General features: G+C 34.6%; 2 protein-coding genes across 4 annotated transcripts; one reads left to right on the top strand and one right to left on the bottom strand.

The window, feature by feature from the left end:
• Window positions 1–579: 579 nt before the first annotated feature.
• On the top strand, window positions 580–23,786 carry LOC132193696 (phosphoinositide 3-kinase adapter protein 1). Of its 3 annotated transcripts, XM_059614525.1 has the most exons (19): window positions 580–721; window positions 2,274–2,722; window positions 18,924–19,077; window positions 19,311–19,540; window positions 19,715–19,887; window positions 20,039–20,183; window positions 20,670–20,821; window positions 20,882–21,011; window positions 21,132–21,322; window positions 21,378–21,441; window positions 21,499–21,654; window positions 21,718–21,849; window positions 21,907–22,203; window positions 22,257–22,385; window positions 22,436–22,530; window positions 22,584–22,748; window positions 22,807–22,903; window positions 23,038–23,178; window positions 23,288–23,786. In XM_059614525.1, exons 2-19 carry the CDS (start codon window positions 2,320–2,322, stop codon window positions 23,314–23,316), a joined length of 2,883 nt encoding a protein of 960 aa, XP_059470508.1. In that variant the 5' UTR covers window positions 580–721; window positions 2,274–2,319; the 3' UTR covers window positions 23,317–23,786. The 3 variants fall into 3 exon arrangements, with proteins under 3 accessions (XP_059470508.1, XP_059470509.1, XP_059470510.1); XM_059614526.1 differs by lacking the exons at window positions 580–721; window positions 2,274–2,722 and adding an exon at window positions 14,029–14,185; XM_059614527.1 differs by lacking the exons at window positions 580–721; window positions 2,274–2,722 and adding an exon at window positions 14,251–14,395.
• Window positions 23,785–26,027, bottom strand: LOC132193698 (synaptic vesicle membrane protein VAT-1 homolog). The gene is made up of 6 exons (XM_059614529.1): window positions 25,877–26,027; window positions 25,434–25,562; window positions 24,935–25,337; window positions 24,277–24,534; window positions 23,970–24,217; window positions 23,785–23,913 (listed from the first exon to the last, which is right to left on the bottom strand). Exons 2-6 carry the CDS (start codon window positions 25,551–25,553, stop codon window positions 23,839–23,841), a joined length of 1,104 nt encoding a protein of 367 aa, XP_059470512.1. The 5' UTR covers window positions 25,554–25,562; window positions 25,877–26,027; the 3' UTR covers window positions 23,785–23,838.
• Between the last annotated feature and the right edge of the window lie 335 nt (window positions 26,028–26,362).

The raw sequence follows: 26,362 nt of genomic DNA, 5'->3' as shown, positions 1-26,362 counted from the left end.
AAAATTTTGCCCGAAATGAGTAAAAACTTTCATGCCTACAATTTGTAAATTTAAATGAAATAATAATAAATCAAAATCACTCATGCCCAACTAAATTTACTATATTAAGGAGCCTTATTTTTCTTCACAAAACATTTCTTTTTGGAGAGTATTTTCTTGGTAATAGGTTCATATAAACGTCGTCGTAAAAATCGGCGTGACGGATTTGAAAGAATGAAATATATATTGAGTCCTGGAAAAGCCGGGGACTCCATCAAGAGTGTACAAATTGGGCCATTTGCGTCCAACTGCGAAGGGAACAAAACGCGATTGTTGGTCGACCCTGGTTTTCTTAGGGGTGTTTTTTTTCTCTTCCTTTATTATTTTTCTATGGAAATGCCGGTTGGCATGTGCCCGCGTGTTGTGAATGAAAAGGAAGAGCTCTGGATCGAGTGACAATGTATGCTGGAAAAAACGGGTAGGGAGAAAAGGAAGCTCTCACAAGTGCCATGCACATGTGGGGAGCACCCGGCTCTGCTCCTCGCCCGCCTCTCGCTCTTCTCTCTCTAGTAGTACTCGTAGTTTACTCTCGCGGCTTTAGTCCAAGATTAGCATCGGCCAGGAGCGACGCAGGAAGTGAGCATCTCTGCCGGTCCGTCGATCTTCTTCGTTGTTTGATTCGCCTGATCGGAATATTCAATTTGACTTTTATTGCAATTACGCGCACGAGAAATTTGCGCCGGTGAGTGTTTGTACGTTTTATGCATGTGTTAGTTGGTTTTGCTGCGGCGGCGGACGTGCGAGTTGGTTCCGTAGGGGGTTTGTTTGTGGTTTCGAGCGCTCCTGTCAAATTGTGACAGGAAGCTCTGGGATTAGGCCGCGAGTTTATGTACCGAGTTTTGTATAAACAATATGTTGCGCTCCGTACATTTGCGCAGAGTAATTATCGTCAATCACACGTCTCGTGCAGGGAAATTCGTGGAAATTTAGGTCAAAGATCAATTTTTTTAAATGAAAAACAACAATGATTGCAAATTAAAAATAATCAGTTTTTTTATTGCTGAAGAGTTTCAATTTAATAATAAATTCTCTGCCACCAGAATTTTTTATACTCTCAGCAGAATGTAACAACTTTATATAAAACTTGGAGCTCCTCAATTAAGGCTATTCATTGTACGTGTGTAACTGTCATGGAAATTATAAAAAATTCAATCTCTTGCTCCGGTTCTTTCCTATGCAAGCAATCGCCAATTAATAGACTTGGTAACACAAATATTTTTTTTTATCTTATATTTAAATTTCGATATCATCCAAAATTCATTTTGATCCAAAACTGGAATAAAAACTTGAAAATCTTTGATGAGTCCTGTTTTGTTTCAAAATGACATCTTAAAGAAAATTTGATCATACAAAATTTAATAGGATAAAGTTAGTACATGTTATTAATATTTATAATTATTATATATTATAAAATCATCAAATTATATTTACTTTTTTACTTTCTATTTTATACGTTTTAATATTATATTTTTAAAAAAAAAACAATAAAAATTTTTGCTTTTTTATTTTTGTAAGCAAGCTTTGTAAATAATTATTTATTATATTAAATTAAAATAAGCATGTTGTTTCATAAATATTATAAATATTTGCTCTTTGCTCAAACTCTATAATTAAGGAATATTAATAAATATATTCCCTGTTGATAATTCGCTGCCTTAATTCATAAATTGAAAATTTTAAATCCTTAACTTAAATTCAACATGATCATATTATCAGTCTCTCTATCCCAACTCCTTGAAATTATTATTTAAGTTTATTTCTCCACAAAATTAATAAATTATTATCTTACTCTTGTGATAATCCAATTGGATTATTTTGGAAATAATCTATCATTGTTACAAATTAAAACATAATATTATTAATTAAAATAAATGAGTTTATATTAGTATCGCTATAATGTAATTTTTTTTCATTCTAAAAATTCAATAGTATTACAATTATTTAGTATTCAAGAGACGCGTTCTTGGCGGTCCAAACTCCAAACATAAGCCCTTCCCTATTCTCAAATCCCCCTAACAAATATATGTATTTCATATCTCGAAATAATAATCGAATTTGATTTATTTATTTATAAAACAAACCATCGCTTGTCTAGCTTACTAATGATTTCGGCCCAGACGACAAATGAAATTGAAAATAATAATAATCTATCAAGTCGTTTCATATCAAATTGAAATTAATTATTCATGCAGTTTGTTCAAAATAAAAATGCGTTATTTTTTCGTGTCCCTTAGGAAGCGTGGAGGGATTAGTATGCGTGTCTGGTAGCAAAACCTAGCGATGGCCTACACAAACGTCCCCTCTTCGAGTCTGGTGTGTCTGCCGGCGATGCTGGAGGCGACCCATTGCCGCAGACCCTCTCTCATGTTGCGGAGTCTCAGCAGCTCGTCCAACCCTCTGCCCTACCGCTGCGGCCACTCACCCCTCACCACCTTCAGCATCCCCCTGGACGAGTACAAAGAGTCGCACTACAAGGTGCCCCCGACCAGCAGCAGAATCGACCAGCCGGGCGCCGAGTTGTGCGTCGGCAACCGAAGGCATTCCATCAGCGGCGCCTTCAGGGAGTCGGAATTGCTCGCCTCCGTTCAGGGACCCACAGGCACCTTGAAGGGCTTTCGCAGGGCGACGATCGAGGCTGAAGTTCATCAGCAGCCGGCCGAGGGCAAGAAAATCAGGATCAAAGGTAGGACAATTCGTTTTATTGTTGTTTCTTTCTATAAAATACGTTAAACTTTTAAAAAAAAAATGGAATATTTTGCTACACTTTTTCTTTAAAATAATACATGAAAGTTCATGACGATTGGCACTCAGTGAAATACCATCTGCAAATAATAAAATCCAAGTATTAGGAAAAACTTCCCAAATGGAATCACTATATTTCCTAAATTTGTTATAGCAAAAAAACAAACTTGAGTTGATGAGCAAAATTATTTTCATTAATTTTATTTTTTAGACAAATATTACAAAAGGATAAAGAACTGCATTTTTACTTAAGAGTTTAGTAATTTAAAAGGATTTAGAATGGGGGGGGGGGGGGGGTGGAATTTATAAAAAGCTTAACACAATTTAATAAAAGTACAAAAAGTAATATATACAAAATAAACTGTTGATTTTTCTCTTCTTTCAGTAATTTCTTTGCTTTATTTTGGGCAAATTTGACATAATTATTTCATGTAGTTTAATGTTAATTCTGATTTAATCGAGTTTCTGAAACATTCTGTTCTGTCAAAATTTTCCCGCCTGAATAACAGAACAACTGTAAACAAAATAACGAGATAATTTATTTAAGGGCAAACGCATGTTAGACATTACTAATTACTAATTTTAAATAATGTAAATTTTAAATTTTAAGTAATAGTTTTAATAATTCAATATTACTAAACTTTTTATTTAAATATTTTTACATATTATTATAATTATTTCATTATCTAAGAATTTTTAAATTTCTAGTAAAATATATGATATTCAGATAATTTTGTTTCAAATATTCAATTTCCTTGCAATTTCCGTTGCATATTATTTTTAAATTAAAAAATTTTATTAAAATTAATACTACAACTTACCCTCACGCTTAGATAATTAATATTATTATAAAATACATAAGTTGAGTCCAATTGTAAGTCTTGTTCAAGAATAATGAATTCAAAAACATTTAAAAAAAATTAAATTGATAATTTCTATGATAGCTACCATTTGTAACAGAATAAATAGATACTCTCATCTGCGTCTTTCTGTTCAGCTACAACAAAGTTCTCATATAAATCTTTAAAAGTAAATATTCTTGAATACATTTGAATGCTTTCGTCGTTGTCGGTGCTCATGGTCGGAATTCCAATTAAAAACATAATATCCGCCCCAGAGAAATTATGCACGAGCCAATAGACAAAAAGCGATTTTGCTTCATTTGCCAAGCCGGCACTTTGCCTTCAATTACTAGCGCTTGATTAATTTTCACGGTCCCTGACGACGGCCCCGCGCACTCCGTCGCCTGCTCCACAAGGAGATCCATAAAGTTTCCAGTGGCACAGACGCAATCTCTCGAGACGCCCACATGCGTTATTGGTATATTTATCGTCATTATTTTAATAGTTAATGCCGCTCGAGCCGAGACCCAATCATAAATAATTCAACGCCAGCAAACAAAGTGTGGATGACCCCCGGATGTGCGGCTATATGGGGAAAAGACGCGCCGTTTCCTGCCTCCCCGACCACCCCTAGAAAACAGGGCCAACCCCTTTTTCGCGCCACTTAAAAAATCATCGCCGCTAGAGATAGAGCTTGGCTCATTCAAAGCCGTGTTTGTGTCGTCGGCTCGTATTTTTATTTTCGGTCTCTCACTTTTTTGTGACTTATCCCGACTTTTTTGCGCTCGACTTGAGAAAAATGAGCCGTTCTAATTTGTAGCTTTGATTCAAAGAGTTGAGCGTTTTCTTTATATTTATAGTTGGAGGAAAAATCTCTGGTTGGGCGATAAAATTAGAGAGATGCGCGCGTACAAAAAATGTTCTGGGGGAATTTTCATATTTTTTGGGTTAATTTTGTTTTCTTTAAAAGCGGCAGGAGAAAGTGAAATGAATAACGGACCGTGTAGAGATTTGTAAAAAATGTCCCTCCCTAAAATGTTTATTTTGATGCGAAGCGTCGCTTCCTGAGTCCGTAAATAATGTGGTCGGCCAACTGTTTCCATTGCAAGCTCTATTTTTCATTGAACATGAAAAAATGTCATAAAAAATAGAGCAGGCTTCACTTTTTTTTACAAGATTTCCTATAAAATGAAATTTTAACCTCTTTATAATATGAAAATAGTTTGTTATATCGAAAAATATTAAATTAATTGTTATTTTAATAAAAATTAGGAGGATTTTTTTTTTTTTTGTAGTAGAAGTTCACGATCGAGGGTTGATTCATGGTGGATTGAATTTAAATTCGGCTTTTCCTCGATGGGTTTTTGTGAGTCTTCTCTCGACCACCGCCGAGAAAGCTCATGAATTATGGCTGCAGCCCGCAGCCGAAACATGTAGAGCAGGATATTGTTTTTCTTAAACAATAAAAACTCACAAAAACCCATCGAGGAAAAGCCGAATTTAAATTCAATCCACCAGGATTTTTTTTATTATTTAATTCAGATCGAGACATTTCTGGAGTGGCTCTGTGTATTAAAAGTTTGTAAACTCTGTGCTGGGAAGTATAACAAATTTTCAAAATAAAAATAATTATTAAATTATCATAAAAGAGATAAGAAAATTTAATTTCTTTTTGAATGTAATGCCCAATCAAGCTAAATCTAAAAATCAATGCAACGATAGATAGAAATCAAACGCTAACAATGAAGAAAAATAAACTACAAATATTTTGATTTTTCGATAAAAATTCAAATTTTTCCACTGGAATTTTGTACTTGCTAATTAAAATTAGCTTGTTCTTAAAGAGCTCTCAAGAATGTTATTTCTTATTTTAATTTACTAAAAATCACCCATTTTGGTGTCTATGTTGAAAAAAACCCGTCAAGTTTATTGAATTTGCGTAATTTAATTTAAACTGGAAGTTTCTGCCAGCCAATTTCGCAAAGCGTCCCACACACAGCGATCTCTCTTTCATCTGCGCCTAATTGAATTTGCAAATTTCGGAGAAAAAAGCGGTGCACTCGGGGGCTGATGAAAAGCTTTTCAATTCGCCAAAGCCATCAGAGCTAATTTTGCAAAGTCGGCCGAGTGCCAGCAGGCAGGAGAATTCCACGAGAGCATCAATCCGAAGCTTCCGCTGATCCGGTGCTGTTTTTTGGAAATTAAGTTGCCGAGAGAGAGGAAGAGCACTTGTTAGGCTGCCTGTCGGAATTTCAACTGAAACTGGATCCAAAGAAAGCACTCCGACGGCGCAAATTCGTTTTGTCGCCGAGATGTAAAGGATACGCATCAGTGTGTGTGTCGTGAGATAACACATTTATTCGCGGCGCGACATCAAAACAAGCCAGGCACTCACCCCGAGAAAAGAGAGTCGGAATGAGCACTTGCAAGGGCACAATATTTGCGTGTCTCTCTCTCTCTCTCTGTGTCGCGCGCGTACATATGCGAATTTATTAAAGCCAAGAGCAGCAGAGTTGCCATGACGATGAGATGGATGCACGTGACGTCAGTCGCGGCTCAACCGGGCAGAGAGAGGTTCGCAACGGAGGAAAGGGTTGACCCATGCCCCGTCGCCTGTACAGGTCAAATATTTGGCCGCGGCTACTCCAGCGCAAATAGCTTCAGGGCGGATGAGATTCTTATAAAGCCTGATTTCTTCAAAGAGAAAATTTCATCTTTTTTTCATTTGATTTATTTTCTTTCAAATTCATAAAAAAAAAAAAATATGTATTTCCCACAAAAAAAAAAATAAATAGTAACTTTTCCATGTTATTCAGGTATTCATTTTTTTATTTTTAATTACATTAAAAACAGAAACGCTGTTTGAATACCTCTTTCAAGCTACGATTTGGAAATTATTAATCACATATGAAATAAAATCATTGGGAGTGCTACTATTTTGTTGACCAGGAACTTTTGAAATAATTGATGACAAAAAAATATTGTAGTAGAAGTTCACGATCGAGGGTTGATTCATGGTGGATTGAATTTAAATTCGGCTTTTCCTCGATGGGTTTTTGTGAGTTTTTATTGTTTAAGAAAAACAATATCCTGCTCTACATGTATTGTCAATTTGAAAGAAAAATAATTTTTGAAAAATATTTAATTTTGTACTAATTTTTGTCAAAATGTTTTTCACAGCTCATGAATTATGGCTGCAGCCCGCAGCCGAAACATGTAGAGCAGGATATTGTTTTTCTTAAACAATAAAAACTCACAAAAACCCATCGAGGAAAAGCCGAATTTAAATTCAATCCACGATAAAAAAATATTTTGGACAATAATTAAGCTCCATGAAAAATAAAACAATAAACTGTATCTTCTTTCAAGCACTTTTTCTTCTGATTTGCATTATGAATTTTTGAATAATGAAAGAAACTAATTTGTTATTAATTTGAAATAATTAGTCTTTTTTTCTAGACAAATTGTTACATCAAATAACTCTAAATAGTCATATATTTCATGCTTTTTGAAGTGACATCATATCTCCTGATATCTCCCTACCAAAAAATAGTTAAAATTAATTTTCGTCCATCCGTAATTATTATAGAAACCGCATCCACACAAAGAAGAAGCCGCCCCACGTAATATTGCACGTTCTCTCTTTGTAGTGTCATTTTTTCCCGCTGGGTCGATGCCAAATTTTGGTCTCTTTCAATTGGAAACGCTTTAGCATTCCACTTCTTGAAGGTGGGCCAACTCTCGTCGGCTAATGAATGATATTATTTTCGGACCGTTTAAAACAGGAAACTAATTTTTCGGCGGAAAGAGATAGGCAAAGAGCAAAAAGTCATCTTCGGTGTCAGATCTTTCACTCGCAGCTGCCGCCACTCCTCTTAATGATTGTGTAGTTGAATAACAAATGTGTACTTTTTTATCCCATTCACTTCCATATAAACATTTTTAATTGCACTGAAGTTTATTGAAAGTGTATAGAAGTGAAAGGGAGGAAAAAAGGTCCATTGAATAAATGTTTTTGAAGTAGGACGGTCGAAATTTAATTTAATGCATTCGGAATATAGTGCGACTTTTTCTTCCTTACAATTAGAGTATCATATAATAATTATATGAAATGGCCGGGTTGCAAATGAAATGTTTTAAATATGTTAGAGGAATAGGCTAAAAACGCTTTTTTGCAACCTTAATAAATTTTTACCACTTTTGGTACAGGATGGAAAATAGCTTTGATTCAAATTTACATGAAAATCTATAGGTTCCTGATTTGAATAATAATGAAAATAATTACATAATTTCATTAAAAACGGAAAAGAACAGTTGTAAAATGATAAAATTAAACATTATTTGATTATAAGTTTGAAGAGCCGATTAAAATTTTAAATAACTTTTCCCGTTTTGAAGTGAGAGTATTTTTTTTTTTTGAAAGCACCCAGTAATTTTGCTTTGATAATGTAAATAAGCTTTAAAATAATGTGGATCACAGTTTTAGCATAAAATAATTATTGGAACAAATGGAATTAAGATGTACAGGGTTTCATTAATAAAAGTTAATGTTTTAATTTAAGTTTAAGTTACCTACTTTAAATTAATTTTAAAAAATATTTTATTTTCAAACCTAATTATTAAATATTTAGTTTTTTATTATTATTATTATTGCAATTATATTTCAAATTTCAACATTTTTTTATTAGAAAAATATCATATCATAGTAAACAAATTTTACGCTGTTATTTAAATTTGGCCAACTCATTTACAACATCGATATATGATTGACATAAATTGCAAAATACATTCACAAATTTCAGGTTCATAGCACTTTACATGGTTTATATTAGCATCAAAGACCTTTTGAAAATTAATTATGATTGAAAATGCAAAAGAAGTGAAAAACTAACAGGAGGAGATTTTAAATTTTTCCTTAGCAAGTTAAAAATAATCGTCTGAAAAACAAACACCAATTAAAAGAACCCTGTTATTTATCACCCCAATCGATGTTCGCCACTTAAGTCTTCATTAGCGAACAAGCAACGGATCCGTGGCGCCTAAAGGGAAGAAAAACTCGTGAAAAATCGACTGTCAAACTCTTAAAAAGCGTGCAGCGCATCCCGTTGTCAATCACTGAAAGGAAATGGTAGGAAACGTCCAATTTGAGAATGAAATGTTTCAAAGCCGAAAATACACAGAACGGAAGCTTCTGTCGCGGCCCAACTCAAAACTCATGATAGCTGCTACACTTTCTACCCCGAGACTTGATTTAAAACTAATGCTATTAAAAAGTCTCATTATTTAAAAATAAAAAATATAATGTTATATTTACAATCAACTATAATTTTTGTAATTATAATTTCCATTTTCATCAGATTGCTCTCACGAACTATAGATTATTTTAAATCAACATAATTTTTTTATTTTATTTTTTTTATAAGTTGTCGCTCAAAAATTTGACCAACTCAAGTTAATAAATAATAAATTATAATTCACCAAAACGTGTTTTCCAAAATAAAATTATAATAGCAGAGCTTTGGAAAACGTTTTCTTGGTAAAAATCCCTTGGACTGATGAGACAAATTAATTAAAATTTAAAATGAATCTGATTAAGATTTATCACCGTTCTCATTATAAACAAGGCGAGATTTATTAGCTCTTAAACTCGCACACGCCACGGCGGTTTTTTCTCGCGCATTGCCATATTGTAATTTAACAACCCTTTCTCTCGCCACACACACATGCAAACAAAAACGGCACGCGTGTGTTTCGCGCAAAAACGCCCAAACAAAATGGGCTGTGCAAACAAAACGGGAAGGAATGTTATTATATATTCAAGTTGAACGCCAGACGCGCAGGTTTAATAATAAAAAGAGCAGGAAAGTCTGGACCACGAGTGTATAATTATGAAGTGCTGCTGGATTTGAGAGAGGAGCAGATGCCCCTGCCAGATAGATAGGGCGCGTCTTCATCTCTGAATGAATCCGGCCATTCTGAAAAGCTGCACAGCTGGCATCCGGCCAGGCCAACTTGGCCCACCTCACATGTGCTGTGCACCATAGCGTGCTGCACTTCATCTTCTTCTTCTTCTTGGGCACACGATGGCATTCTTGCGGCCTGCACAATGGACGCCCACCGTGCCCACGTGCGCGCCTCATGTCACTGGAAAAATCTTCGCTCTCGTAAAAGCAAATAGGTATTGATGTTTTGAATGCCTGCGTGCAGCAGCAGTTAGCATTATATTTACTTTGGCCGCTTCATCTCCACAGGGGTGAGAGAAGGATCACTCGGGGTTATTTTCAGACACACCCGCCGTATAATCAAGAATAATAACTGTGCGTGGCGTTGACGGAATTTGTTTGGTTTTAATTTTTTCCCCCACTTTATGACGCGGCCTGGCTGCTGGTTAACTCTAAAATAAGTAGAGTGCAGACAGCAAAATAATTTTCTCACTCCCAAATTCGAGCTACAGAAATTAAAGAATGAATTTTTAAAATGTCCATATTTTATTTGTTAAGTCAACTCAAGTCGACTTCACTTGGGGGAATGAGGTATTTATTATCTTGGAAGTTATAACAAAATCTTTGCAATAGTGGTGATGCCTTTGTGTTTTGTTTATACCATACAATATTTTTTTTTCTCAAATGTTAAATGGGAGTGGATTTTTAGATTATGTGCGTGTCAGAACCAGAACGTTATTAAGGTGTTTTTGTAAACATTTTTAACGATTTAATTTCGATTGGCATTTTCAATTTGGGCGTTTTCAAATAATTTCTTGAATATCATGTCTATTTATATAACATTTGATTTGAACCTTATGTGATTTAAAATAATATAAAATTGTCATAGAAATTTAAAAATCCTAGTAGCTTTTTATATTAACCGGCACTAAGGCATTTGAATGCCTAAATATTGTTTAATGTTCTTTTCCATTTACAATTTATCAATATCCAATGATCTCTTTAGCTCGGACACCTAACCTCGCATTCGATAAAATACTGCCAACAATTTAACTAATGATTATAAAAAACAGGTTAATTTATAATTATTTAGGATGGTAATAAACAGTTTTGATTAAAACTATAAATAAACAAGCAGAAAAAAAATATTAAATTTGTATAGCTATAAATCCACAATTAAAATATTTATTTGTTTAAACAAATTTTTTTACGATATAAAAAAATCATGTCTAAAAATTAGTGATTTAAGAGATTATAAGCATTAAAACTTATAATGAATGTTGCAAAAGAATTTATGTTTCTTACTTTTGTACTTTTTTTTATCAGAGCCCTATATATTTATCATTGTTATTTGTTAATGGTTTTACATTTTTGTTTGTTCTTTTAAAGTTGAATTAAAACCAAGCAAACATTCAATTTTTTTATGCATATTTGCCTTTTTTAAAGTAATCTTTTAATATTTAAAAAAAATTTACTGCTAGTAACTTTCATGAAAGGCCTGAGCTTAAATTTGTTCAAAATAGAGAAAAAAAAGATGATTGAAGGTTTCGTACGTTTCCTTTCTACGTTTGATAAAAAATATAGTTTCTTCGAAAAGTCATTTATCTGGATGAATGGAAAACAAACAGCGGTGACAATGAAGAATAACAACTTCCGTTTCGCCCTCCCGAAATACCTGATGCAGCGGCGACGGCGATTGTGAGATGCGCGTCCACAAAAAGCCAGCCAGGCTTCAAAGGGGAGCCACGCACAAAGCGTCCTAATGAACCGACGGCGGCGCGCGAGATGTTTTCAAGTTAAATGGAACATGTAATCTGTGGCTCGTCAATCTCGAGAGGTTTCACACGCACACACATCCTTCCATTCCGAAAACTAATATTGTTTTTCTTGCCACTGGAGAGCAAAACCACAAGTTGCCCAAAAATTGATTTATTATACGAGAGCGTTAAAAGCATAATTTAAAAAAAAGATCTGGACCAAATATTACTAATGATTTAAAACGAGGACACTGCATTGTTAGTTCTGAAAATTGTTATGCAATTTGGTACAAATTTAATCGTCAATTACCGTCGCCTTCATTTATTATATCCCTCCAGCCTAAATCAAATAATTGGCTTCCATCCAATCAAATCACGATCCCCACAGCTTCTAATCTTGTATCAGACCCTATGAGTAATAAAAAAAGATTCTTTGGCTACTCAATTACAAAAACTACTTGAATGCGAAGTACTCAAATAGTTAAATATTAAGCAGAATATTAAAAAAATCGTGAATTTCCCCTCTGCCAACATTAAAATATTGTATGTTAATTGATTAACTTTGATGAATGATTGACTGCGAATTGGCTTAAATTTGAATTTGTTCAAAATATTATCCGGGACCCATTTTTTTTTTAATCTCCTCTGACCAAAATGAGGCTTTTTTTTAAATTTCAAGATTGCAAATTGTAGCTTCTATAGAGGGAATTTTGAGGTTTTCTCGAAAGAATTTTCCGTAAATCAATTTTGCGCAAGTCAACGGTCAAGATCACAATATTGCGCATTTTTTTATAAATGGTGTTTTTTTTTTATAAAATAAATATTATATGTTTTTATATTTTGTGTGTAAAATGAAGAACTTGTGCAATTAGCTTGGTTAGTGATTTTCAGAATGGTTTTATTTGTGATATTTCTGCAATTTATAAGAGCAAGATTTAAAAAACGTATTTTCTCAAAATTGACAATTTTTAAGAGTATTTTATGATCATGTGAATTTTACCCGCCTATTGTTTTGTTCACAAATTTAGCAATTTACATCAAAATATCCAGGTTCGATCATAAACAAATAAGTCACCATAAGCAGTAAAAGTTGTGTGAAATAATAAAGCTTCTGATTACGAGTTCAAAATTATTATGTATTCAAAAGAGAGAGATCGTTTTCTCTTGTTACTCCTCCTCGCATGTGTTTTGCTCCGGGCGCTGCTGCTCGTTGTTCAGTTTTTTTTTTATGCTCACTCTAGAAATCTTTTGAAAGGGAAATCGGATGTCGCGGGACCCTCTTGAACGGCCTTTCTGCTTCATTAAACTGATCTAGACACAATTTCTAAAAAACGACTTCTTCCGATGTACGAACCGGCCTGACCACTTATTTTTCTCTCAAAAATGTTTATAATGCGATGGCGATTATTTCACGCGCGAATTATAATAAAGCCGAAAGTGAAAGAGGATGACATATTCGACGGAGCACTTTCCATTTCCGAAATTTATCTCACAGCGTTAATAGCTCATTTTTTATTAAACACGCGACCAGATGATGGACCTGGTGAAGGTCGTCTAGAAATTTCTAATAGATAGACTAGACAAGCGCTTGTTAACACGGTGATTTTGATAAATCATGACAGTCACCTTTTAGCAATTTTATAAATGCTACCGGTTTTTTAACGACGATGATCATGTTTTCAGCTTTTTTTTAATAATGTGCGGCCACTTCATCACTTTCTCCTAAAGATTTAAAATTAATTTATAAAAAAAAAATACAGTTATGGGAAATAAATTAATTCGTGAGATTTTTGTGCAAAGCGTTAATTTTTTTTCCATTGATACAGAATATTATATCACATCTTCAAAAAGTTATGGAAGTTAATCAAGAAGCATCTCAAATGTGGAAAAAAAATTTATTTAAGCTGAAAATTGCTATTAACCTATTACAATTTTTTTTTAGTTTTAGTTTATAGTTTATAAATTTATAACAAAACAAAAAAATTAAAAAGTGTTAATATATACCATAATTAAGCATTTTATTTACAATCAGTAACTGTTGCTTTTAAAAATATTTTATTTAATATTTTATTTTTTATTGATTATTTTAATTTGTTAACTATTTACGTGTAATGTAAGATTATTAAGTTAAAAATAAATGTTTGGTATTTTTTTTTATCAATAAGTAAATAAATAAAATCAAAATTCAATATTTTCAACTATATTTTTGAAAAAGATATGTGCGTTGGTGTAGCATGAGTTAAGCGTTTAATTATTATACATTATTTATTATCCTAAATAAAAATGCAATAATTTACATAGCTATTCTACTATCCAGCATTCAATGTTTTATTTTTTTTCTAATTAAATATTTTTCTACAAGTGCAATATTTTCAAACAAGTTAACTTGTCTTCTTGTTTTTTTTTCTTTTTTTATTTTTAATTTGGAACTTCTTTCATATATTTACATCCAAATCATAAGATATGTTTGCAAATTTCATTTTATCCCTTTAATGCAAGCAAAACAAAAAATCAAAAGTCATTGACGAGTGAGGTGAATGATTTCTTTGTATTTATTATTTGAATATAAATTAACACCGTCGCAGCAGATGCAGCAGCCCATTCCGAATTTAATTAAATGGCGGTGCACGTTTTGGGCTTGCAAAAACACGCCCGAGTCGGACATTGAATTTTGAATCGTCAATAAGCATCACATCCGATCCGCAGCAGACACGGCCGCAGTCGCGAGAGGGCCGCGGTCGGTCAGAGAAAGAAAGACTCGGAAGCTCGTTGGCAGTCGGCGGCTCCGAGCACCACAAGTGAACACGCAACTGGCGCTCTCGCAGTAAAGTTCTGCCTCTCGGTCGTTCGGCTACCAGCTTAGGTGAGCAAATTTTTTTTTTGGACCTTTGGACACACTTGGCGCGGCCAGATTTTTAATTACTTTTGCGCACCAGCAGATAAGATAATTAATAGTGAATTGGACGAGCAAATCTCATATTCGATACTTCAAACTGACGGAATTGTGTGTAGTTGATTAGATTTTGCAGGACAGTGTTGACGTCTGATGCTGTAATTTGTGCCGAGTTTTGAGGTTTGCATTTCACTTAAAAATTAGATTACCTTTGAATTCTTAAATAATCTTAAGAACTCGCAATTTTTAATTATTTTTGATAATATTATTTCATGTTTTGCTGTTTGCAAATATTTATACGGTGAAAAATGGCCAGCAAGGTTAGATAATTTGATGAGACGGAATATATTGCAGTTGATTAGATTCTGCCACAGTGTAGACATTTTTTATGATCTAATTTTTGCTTGATTCAGAATAAATTTAAATTTTGTTTAAAAACTTTCTACACTTTTATATAGAAATATAATTATATGCTCAAATAAATCAATTTTTATTTATTAACCAATTAAGTTTGTATTTATGACTATTTAAATGATTAGGTTAAAATTTTTTGATTTTTAGAAGAAAAAAATAATAATTTGATTGAGGCTTTCTACAGAATGGGGTATTTTTTTATCTCCGAAGTTTTAGCGAAATCTCTTTGTACAAAAAAATTGAAATTTCTCTCACAACAATTATTTCACAATTTAATTTTGGTGTAACAATCAAAACAAATAATCAATAATCAACAATAATTAAAAATTCTGTTCTTAAACTACTCTTTAAAATTCTAAACTTTTGACTTTCCGAATGATTTTTTTTTTAATTTTTTGGATTTTTGGAATTTTTAACATTATTTATGTGTTGCGAAGAGGCTGCATAAAACAATGAGACACAATTCCACCCACCCACATTTGATTGAAATGCGTCATGACTCAGAAAAGCTAATTCGCTTTATGCTAATCGAGCATCGGCGCCTTGCCCGGCGATGGAATGTCTCTCATTACACGCGGTCTCGCATTCAATTTGGCCTGTCGTGAATAAAAAAAAAATAACTCAGCGGTGCCACTCCATTGTTTGTTCTTGTTGGCGATTTGCTAGATGCCTCACGTTGCAGGTCGCTTGCTTGGCCGCGTGTTGGAATTTTTTTCGCGACTCGACACGGTGACGCCGAAACGCTTTTTCAGCAAATTCGCTTTTTCCTCCTCCTGATTAACTCACGCTGAGTGAACGACCACCAGTCTCAATTGACCCCCGCCGACCCTTTGACATTAAAATTCAAAATAGGTCAGTTATTCACAAGCCCATATGCTTAAAATTTGTATATTTTTCTATCGGGCGACAATGATTATATTGATTTGACCCCCGCAGTTCAATTTTTATATTGATTCCCATGACCGTTCGATTAAAGTTTATAGTTTCGTCTATGTTCACTCTTGTGTGATGCATTTTGATTCACGCTGATTTTTCTCACGGGATTTCTTTTCTTTTGTTTCGGTTTCGGCCATAAATTGAATAACCCGCGCGTTTCTGTGAATCATTTAGTATTTTCCTCTCGTTTCCGATTTTTTCCTGGCATTGTCCCCAACTTTGATGATTTTTTTTTAGCTTTCCAAGCTAGTCGCGTATGGAGCGGCGAAAGAATGAATCCCGAAGCAGGCCCAGTGGCGGCGAACAGATAAAGTTTCAAAGACGCTCTTCTCTCTCTCTCTCTTTATCATATCTGATGCACATGGTCAAGGTTCCGGCGAGAGCGCTCCTTTATTGAACCCCATAAAAAATTCAGCCGAGGTTCAAATAGGGCTCATTCACTAATTCACAGACCGACATAATGTTTTATGCCGTCAGACCTGAACGCCTCTCCTAGAAATTAACGCGCGTCTGTTTTTCGACCACGGAAGCCGACAGGAAGACAGACAGCATGAAAGTAAAAATCTTACCTAATTATCGTGGGGACGCTCAATCATAATGAGTCTCCTCTCGAGTTTTTATATAAAACTTCCTGTTTGATGATTCAGAAAGGAAAGTGTCATAAATTTAATAATAATTTATAAAAATTTGCATAATTTTTATTTACATTGTTCAAAGTTTGAGCTTGGTGAGAGAATTATTTGTTTATTTTTTATTATTCAACCGTTTTTAATTCATTTTTTAAATTTGTAACCAGAACAGCCTTTTGATAAAAGAGAAAATTATTGAACACAAATGTCCTTATTACTAAGTAGGTTGTTAGGATTGCCAGAAATCTTGGGTATAATTTTGATGACAAATATTTAAAAAAAAAAAAATGAATGAATATCTTAAGTTGCAATACTTAGCTTTAATTATATAAAATATTTCATTGATAAAAATTGAACATATAAATCTTTTCAAAGAGAAGATTTAGTTCAATTTCATAAAAAGTATTTAAATAATAATAATTTAACTAAATTTAACTTTATATAAATAATGGACACAGCCATGATCTTGTGTTTAAATTTATAAAATTAAAACAATTTAACTCTATGTAATTCAAAGCAAAATTTTCTCAAAATTAGAAATCTTTAATCTTTACTAATTATTTTGATGATATTAATACAATCAAATGTTAAAATATAATATTAATGGTTTAACCTTCTAATTTAAAGAAAAAAATAATTAATGCAACCTTAAAATAATTAAAATAAATAACAAATGAAGCTAGTTTTTACCTTCTCAATCTAATGAGCAATATTTTTTTAATTAAAGTGTTGTAAATGTGATCTGAATTCATCGACCTGAATACTTTTCGCACCTGATTCTGTGACATAATTTCTGTACAAATTCGTTTAATAATATCCCGCGGTCTTTAAAGAAAATTGCTCGACAGCCAAAACCACAAATGCGCTTAGCGTTTTGCAAAGTGAAAATTGAGCCGCGCCGTTTTCCTTGAGGCTGTGACGTTCTAATTTGCATCAAATGCGGCTTTTGTGGGCTGACTCAGAACAAAAAGCGCGAGAACGAGGAAACAGTTTGCTGACTAAACATCTGGTCGGATTTAGAATGATTGCGTGCGTTATTCTCACGAGACGATGCGCAAGACTTTTGATATTTTTTTTATTTTTCGCACAATGTCCGGTGCTGGTCCGAAAAAGGCGAGAGATAAGCAAGCGGTGCGTTGAACCTTCCGGAAAGCGCAGGGGCTGATCGTGGGTGTGAATGCAATTAGAAAATTAAATATGCACGGTGGGGCTCGCGCACACACACACATAAGAGAGGCTGCCTTTTTTGGCGGCGGTGTCTCTTGGCCGGATATGGTCGCATCGGAAGGCCAAAAAGCGCGATAATGGCCAGTCGGTGAACGCGAGGCGGGTCGCCGCTTTTTTCGGACTAATTGGTCCTGGGCTGTGTCTCGGTGTGTTTGTAAATATTCGGGAGCGCTGCTGGCAGGAAGTGCCGCGCTGGAAAAAAGCAGACGCCATCGCAGGGCACGTGCTCGGAGAGAAAAATCAGAGGGAATACATCGCATTTTGTCTCTGTGTTTAGTATGCAAGCCCTGGCCTTAGGAATAAAGTAGTATATACACGTGCACAATATTATATATAAAGCCCGCGCTCATGTTTATGAACCGAGTCTCCTTTATTTTTCGAGAAAATAAGCAGAGATTTAGGGCTGATGACGGCCGCGATCATGCCTCAAATCCAAAGCAGATTTGGTTTTTTATATATATTTTGGCTGAGATCACGCTCGGCCGTTTTCCTGGAATGCCGAGCGTGTGGTGAAATTTGAGCTGCGGCGCCGCCGTTCCCTATATTTTACACGAGGAAGCTCTCAACGCTCATTAAAGTCACAAAATTTTCATCCCTCTCCGTATGGTTTCGCGGATGTAACAGATTTTGCGTTTGTGTCGGAACGAAATGGCCCGGAAGTAAAAAAATGCGCGGCGCTTCTTTAAAGCTTTCAGATGTCGGCAGGCGCAGCGTGATTCCGATTAACGACTTTTGGTTTTACTCACTCAGAAAGAAATAGAGACATTACATTTGACAGGAAACGTCGTAAAACTTTAATCCTTGAAGACGGATATGGCAAAAAATTTCAAAAATTATATTTAAAAAAATGAATTCAAATAAAATTGACTTAAAACTTTTTATTTACTGTGCCAAATTCAGGTTCAATAATGTTAAAATTCATTGATTAAATAGCACTGGTTTTTATCCACACAGGTCCAAGTAATTATGAATGAATCATAGGTTCCAAGTAGGATTGATAATAGTTTTGTGACTTTTGCAATCAAAATTGTTTAGTTTCCTCTCACATCATGACATGATAACTTTTATCTTGGTTAAAATGGGTGCACTATTTATTTTTATAAAAAAATTTTATTTAAAATTTCTTATGTTGAGTGTCCAACTAAATTTTAAATATCTTTATTTAAATTTATTTAAATATTAAATTCAATAGTTGCTTAGTTTCTCTTATTATTTATGAAAAGAAAAATGCAAACATGCCTAAATTTTATGAGCAGAGGAGCTTAAAAAAAAAGTTTGAAACGTAATAATAATTAATAAATTTATTACTTTTACAAAATTACTTTAAAATATTATCAAACAGAGAGTCAAAAGAATACTTTTAGAGGTTTAAATTGGAACGTAGAAGTAAAGCGTAGATAATAATAGATAAATAATTCACAAAACGCAAAATATAATTTGAAGAAAGTATTTTTTTAATTTCTACAATTTACTATACAGATTGTATTTTGTGTGTGTTTCAGCATTGGTGCCAATGCCGCCGATGAGGTCCAGCGGCAGCAGGGATGACATCCTCATCCTCTCAAACCAGCAAAGTCACGTGGCCAACCTTTGGGCCAACTACCTCTCGTCATGCTTCGAGCAAATGTGCCAAAAGCGAAACAGGCCACCCTTCAGGTACAAAACCATAACTGTACCGCCCTTTTTCAGAGAGTGCAATTCGCGAGGCTTTGTTTGTATAGTCGACGCCTGAGCCCATCATTGTCGTATTTCATCGACGTCAAAACAGATCCTGAAAAATTCCTCTGTCCAATTTCAGAGTGATAACTGTATACTTATGACTCACTAATTAGCACCCAAGTGTCAGTTTTTTTATTACCTTTTTTAAATAAATAAATAAATTTCGGCAGGATTTTGCGTGTTGGTCTGGACGACATTGTTGGCGCCGTTCCTTTTGCTCTCGAGGAACGCATTGTCCAGGTCAAACTGAAGCTGGTGATCATGTGCCCCATGTTTTTGCAACAAGTCATGGAGCATCCGAAACCCAGCCTGGACCTGACCAAACTGCTCAGCCCCAACAGGGTTCTGGCGATGCTTTTGGGCGTCGAGGAGGAACAAGTCACTGAGCAACACCGTGCAGGTGTGTTTTCATTTTTTAAATAAATAAATTATTAAATTTTTTTTTTAATTGCAAGAATTTTTTCATTAGGTTCAAAATGATTTAAGTTAATTTCATGAAAATATATTTTTTTTAAATGGAAATTTTAAAAACTGATTATTTTTCAATAAAATAATTCATTTCTGAAATTTTCAGCAATAGCAAATTTCAATCAGTGGCAACGTGTTGCCGTCAGAAATAAGGATGCAGCGTTTGTAAGCGAGTTTCTCAACGACTCGATGGCGATCCTCACGCGAGTGGCTCAGGAGGAACAGTCCATGAACCAAAATAAAGCCGCATTTTCCCTCCAGCCCAAGAAAGTCAACAACGTGAGTAGGCTAATAGCATATCATCCTCCATAGGACTAATTTTAACTCTTGACCGCGTTCGAGCGCATTGTGCAATCAACGCATTGCTTGATTCCACTCTATTTGCATGTGTAAATATGTGAGTGTTTTGACATCACTTGTCTTGTAACAGGCGCACAACAAAGTTCTCGTCATGCTCAACGAGCCTGTCGGTCCGGAGGACAACCTCAAAATCACCATCAGCAAGTGCGGCGAAACGGTCGAGGTTTTGACCGCCAAAAAGAGGAACCCTTACACCATCATGTTTACAGTACCAGGTAAATAATAGTGCATAAATTTAAATTATAGTTTATTTTCATTTAATTTCAATATTTCTTTATTACATTATTATTTGCTAAAACTAATTTTAATTTTAAATATGTTAATACTTCTAATTTTATAGTTTTTATTTTTACATGGGGTTTTTTAAAATCTCTCTATGAACTTTATTAACAAATTTTTTTTGTTTATAACAATAAATATTACGTTTAGTCCAAATTTTTTTTTCAATACAATTCCACATTGCATTTTGCTAATTTGCTTTGAAAGTTGTTCGTGTGATTTGATATTTTATATTGCGTTATAGTAATTGTATTGGACCATAATTATTATATTAATTAAGGTATGAATGATAATTATACACATCATTCTATGCAATATTAAAAAGAGCCTGCCATTTACTGAATCTCCACAATTTATAAAAAATCAACACTTAAACAAGCAACAATTTTTTTTTCAATTTCATTATTTTTAATTTCCTGCAGAGTCGTGCTTAGTGGTGTCAATGCTAGTTGGGGTCCAAGTGGAGAAAAACGGTGTTTCAATGGGATGCCGACAGATAAAGTGCGAAAGTCGAATGCGCGAACTCGACCAGCTTTTGAGGAACATAGGCAACCCTCTTGACTTCATATGCCAGGTTTGACGTTTTAGATTTTTTTTATTTTTTTGTTTTATAATTCTTTAATTCTCATCACAGACTCTCGGAGTGCAAATGGGTGAAAGAGATCAGCTGGACAACTATATGGTCAGCGCATTCCAAAAGAATGTTCCTCCTAATTTCAATCTGCTGCAATCACAAGACAGCAACACAAGGAAATCAGTCATTTGTGAGTAATTTTTTTTAAACAATATATTACATTTTTTTAAACTTTTTAAAACTCTATTGCCTGAAATAAGTTGAAACATTTCCTTCTTGTTTTTTTACGATTTTTTTTTCAATTTTAAAGGCTCTGAAGAATATCCGACTCTGCTTCACTTTGCGGCAAAGTTTGGCCTGGAAAAATTAGTCTGGCAACTGATGGAGTGCCCAGGTGGAGACGTTGCAAGCGAGATGAGGAACTGCCACGACCAAACACCCACAGAAATAGCCGAGCTGGCTGGACATGCAAAAGTGGCAAACACCATCAGAGGATATACAGTAAGTTTCATGATCTTTAATTTTGATATTCACTTAAAATTAATTTCCTTTTCAGCAAATGAACGAGTTCACAAATATCTACAGCTACATGAAGATGACTGCTGAGAACAAAGGAAAATGTAAAAAAAAAATTTATATTTTGGAATAATTATTTTGACTCGAATTTATTTTTATAGACACAGTTGAAGACACGTACAACCTGCCTAGGCCACTCAATGAAACTTATCAGGTGCCGCCTGCGGCCAGACCATTCAGAAAAGCTTCGACGTCATCGAATGGGTCGTCGGATGCCGACCATCCTTTAGAATATCTGCGAATGAACTCTTTGAAAAGTAAGAACTTGAATGGAAAATAAAATTATATTTATTCATATAAATTTTTTTATATATTTTTAGAAAATTCAAAGAAGGAGAACCATTCGCCCAATCATCACCCCAGATCTTTGAGCAGAAAGGAGACGTTTGTTCACTCCGATGACTCGATCACCGTCGAAAAGAACAAGCACCACACCAGTGAAGAAAGTATTGGTAAAATAAAATTATTAATTTTAATATTTTTAAATTATTAAATTTTAATTTAAATAGGGGCTGCTTCAGCGAGCAAGCAGAGCAAATCGCGAGAGCAACTGGCGTTTTCAACTGACGACGAGCTAGTGGAGATCTTTAACGATTTCAAGAACAATGTTTACACACTGGCCGAAGTGGAAAAGTTGGTCGAGAGCTGGAAAAACAGGAACGACGTTCAGCAGTCCCTGATCGAGAAGCAAGAGTATTTCAAGCAGCTGCGGGCAGACTATGACAGAATCCAAAATAAAATGAAGGAGGACATGAAAAGAACAACCCCTTTTGACAAACTAAAGAAGTTTTTCTTTCGAGGAAAAGGTAAAACCAGAAAAAATAATTTAATTCTAAAATTAAAAAAATTATTCTTTTAGAAAAAAGTGTGTCCAAAGCAAATCAGGAAAGGAACAACAACCATGGACTGAACTCCTCCCTGGAGCCGAACATTCAGCACGGTTTACCCTTCAGGCCTACTAGCAGTCTCAGTATTAACAGCAACTGCAGTAAGTTTTAGATAATTTTAAATTATTTACAAGTAAATTTCCCCTTTTAGGCTCTTCGTCGTCAGAAAGAATGAGCACCGGAAGCAATTGCAGTGGCACTAGTCTAGGGGACAGTGGCACCCATTCAGACCACGAGGACAGAAAAGTGCGTTTTTTAATTTAAAATTTTATTTTCTATTTCTGACTGATTTGTTTCAGGCCATTTTGACTAATTTGAAGGAACCTCCTCAAATTGTGGAGGAGGAAGAGGACGATTCGCTTAACCACGAATACACCGCTGTCCAGAATTACTCAGTTCCTCCGCTACCTCGTCCAGTCATGGAGGCGAAGAACAAGCCGAAAGTCGCCAAAATTCACCTAGAGGTAATAAATGGAAAATTAAACTGTTTCAAATTAAATATTTTAAATTTATAAATTCTAGGAGCTTCCGCCCTTACCAGCGCCCAATCGGCCTTGCAACTTGTCCATCAAAGAAGAGGATCCAAACGCCTACATCATACCTGAGTGCCTACTCAATCGTAAGTTAATTCATTGATTAAAAATATTTTGTTTTCCGAAATTTTAGATTAAATTTTAATTATTTTAAATGTTTGCTCAATTGGAAGTATTTAAATAAATTATTTTCTTTAATAATATAATATAACTTTTGCAGCTGCCGGACATCCAGACACACCGCCTGTGACACCTCACACAGCCGACTCTGAGAATGCGCCCGACTACATGAACTGGTCTGCTCCTCAGGACAAGATGCCCAGCTACATGAACCTCGTTCCCCCTCCAGTACCACCAAGATGTGAGTGAAACTCTCATATTTCTCTCTCTATTAAACTGAATAAAAAAATACAATATATATCTCAATGCAAACCAAATCAACTGATTACCTGTTCAATATCATTTTGTAGTGTCGGCCAGACAACCTGCTCTGGTGTAGGATAAGTCAATCTTTTCTATTTAAGTTCTAGATTTTAAGGCCTTGCTGGTGGTGAATTGATTACCTTTCTTTGATTGATTTAAATATATATATGACGATTTATATATAAAATTATATAATCAAAACTGACCGATTGATTTAATTATTAGAGTCCCACAATTTTAAATTAGAGCACACATTATAAAGATATTATTGAAACTCTGAGAAGTCTCTAATTGTGTAATCTGTGATTGAAAGGAATTTGCACAAAGTATGAACTACTATTACAAAAAAAAACTTTTGTTGTGTAAAGTGAACTTCTAAAGTCAATTGAAAATCAATTTAATATTAATTATATACCACCTATTGTGTAAGATTGCTCGATATGCTGTCAGTTTTGTACACCAAAGTGTGATGCATGCCATTTTTTAATAATTCTGAACTGTATAATTTGTACTTCTGCGCTTTAATAAAAATTACCACAAAATATAATTAATATTAAAACAAAATTTTATTTCACTGTACATTGAGATAATAATATAATTACTTAATTAAAGGTTTGAGGATGACCTTTCCTATGTTTTTCCGCTCCTGCAACAATTTGTTTGCCTCCACAACCTAGATTTTTTTCAAAATTCAGTAATTATTATTATTATTTTTTTTTTAAATCAAACCTTTTCAAATGGCCAGACAGAATCGATTTTGGGGCTGATCAGTTTTTGCTCGTACATGGAAAAAAGCGTCTGGAGAGCTTGTCGAACCCTGACAGGATCATCCCTGAGCAAATTCGCCAGGTGAAGTCCGGCCACCACTTTGCTCTCGTTGATCATTTCCGTCGGAGAGATGCTCTTGGTGCGCCACCACACGCACAGCATGTCCCAGAAACTCAATTTTCGGTCGTTATTCAACATACTGCTCGCACCTTTAGTATTTTTGTTGTTTTTGTAAATATTTCTTAGGGTAAGATTTAATTTAATGAACCTGTTAGAACGGCCCTTCCCAGAGGTTTGAGAAGCCGCTGCGACTTGAGAAAGTTTGCTCCTCCGATGCTATCCACAATCAAATGGACCCCTTTGGGCTCCACTTGCTTCAACTGCTCTTCATAGTTCTGCGAGTCGAGGACTTTATTCACCCCGTTTTCTTTGACGGCCGCGTGCTTTTCTTCCCGTGAAGTGGTGCCGTAAACTTTGACTTCGGGGACAGTGTGCGCTAATTGAGTAGCTGCCCATCCAACTCCACCTGAAAAAAAAATATTAATAAATTCAATTGTGATAATTTTATTTTTGATTTTAACATTTTTAAACTGTATTTAATAAGTTATTGATATTGTGTTTTATTTTATTTTATTTTTTAAAACTATATTTATATAATTATTATTTATTGTTAGGTTTTATTTTTTAATTTTCCGTGTCAAATGATAAAAATTTAAGAATTTTAAATAATTAAGGATTAGTAAAATATAAATAATGTTATTGTTGGTTGATTCACTTCATTTATATGGTTTAAATGATCAGTAGGTCGCTGCAATGTTTCAATATTATTATTTAAAATTCAGTTAAACTTGAAAATGAAAATAAAAATAAAAAACACAAATTTATCCAATAAAAATTAGCAAAAGAAAAATATATGAAAAATATACCAGCGCACGAGTGGATCAAAACAGTTTGTCCAGCTTGCAGATTTCCAATGTCGAGGACGCTGAAGTACGCCGTCAGGTAATTGACAAAAAGGGCAGCTCCGACTTCAAATGGAACCTGAGGTGGCAGCAGAAAACACGCCTCCTGCGGCACCAACACCGACTCCTGGTAAAGTCCTCCGGACAACTGGTAGCAGATGACCCTGTCCCCGACCTTCAGGGTGTTCGCGCCCGGACCGAGGGCGCTCACCTCACCCGAACACTCCATGCCTAAGGTCAAAGGGGGTTGCAGGTTGCGCATCAAACCCTGTCTCATGTAAAGGTCGGCGAAGTTGACTCCGCACGCGTGAACTTTGACTTCGACGTGCCCTGCCGGTATTTCCAAAGGAAGCTCAATTTTCTCGACCTTTCAAAAATGAAAATTTTAGTATTTTATGTTTAGCAAGTGAGAATTATATAATTTATAAGTTCGTTTGAAAATTTATAATTATGTTCCGAGTACCTTAATTTTATCAAAACCACCAAACGCAGTAATTCTCACAGCCAAAACCTCGAGATTGTCTGGTTTTTCGTCTGGATCGTGGTGAAACGCAGCACTTCTATCCTCTGGAGTTTGAGACATTTTATTCCTCTGTAAATTTTACAGTTACAGATAAAGTAATAAAAAAATATGTATATAATTACAAGCCATTTTAAGACTTTTCTTGTCAGCAACTTAAAAATAATTAAAATAGTTAATTTAAATGTAATTAATTTCTTGCTAAGCTTTTATTTTGTCGAAAAATCTTTCTTTGGCCTCAAGAATAAGAATAGCTTGTGTTGAAAGTCTACGTTTAAGTAATTAAAGCATTAACAAAACAAAAAACTGTCTTATATTATTTCATTGTAAACAACAACGGGGTTTTCCTTCTCAAAGTTTTAAAATAATTATTGTGTTGTACTCACTCGCCGGTTTGCGGTCCGCCAGAAATGTGGTGTTTGTTGTTGCAGTGCAATAAATGCTCACAATGCGCCGTCGGAGCGCTCGAGATAAACGTTGGCCGGAGACTGTCGGTGACCTTGTGGTGCCTCTCCTGGTGCTCACAGACCTGAGCAGCGACATCTAAGCATAAATATGTACGATTTCTCCAGCGCATATGAATAATACGGCGGCGGCGCTTTTTATGTTAAATTTAATCACGCGTCAAAGGGCATTGGAAACTTCTTAAAAGGAAAAATTTCTAGGTATATTTGTTTAGACGCACAGAGATAATTGATATTAATGTCTCGCCGTTTCTATTGAAAATTAATTATTTATTGCGTTCCAGTTCTTTCTAAACTTGATTTAATAGTAGTTTGACTTTCAGAGGATGACAGAGCTTCTCAGAAATTCCAATTAATTAGAATTGTTAAACGATCGTCTGCCTCTGGTTCAACGACTTCTTATGGAAT

This window comes from Neocloeon triangulifer, unplaced genomic scaffold, assembly GCF_031216515.1.
Source record: "Neocloeon triangulifer isolate White Clay Creek 2 clone unplaced genomic scaffold, ASM3121651v1 ptg000004l, whole genome shotgun sequence".
NCBI classification, from domain to species: domain Eukaryota; kingdom Metazoa; phylum Arthropoda; class Insecta; order Ephemeroptera; family Baetidae; genus Neocloeon; species Neocloeon triangulifer.
The sequence above is the reverse complement of the archived record's forward strand: the minus strand, read 5'-3'. Positions and strand labels throughout refer to the sequence as shown.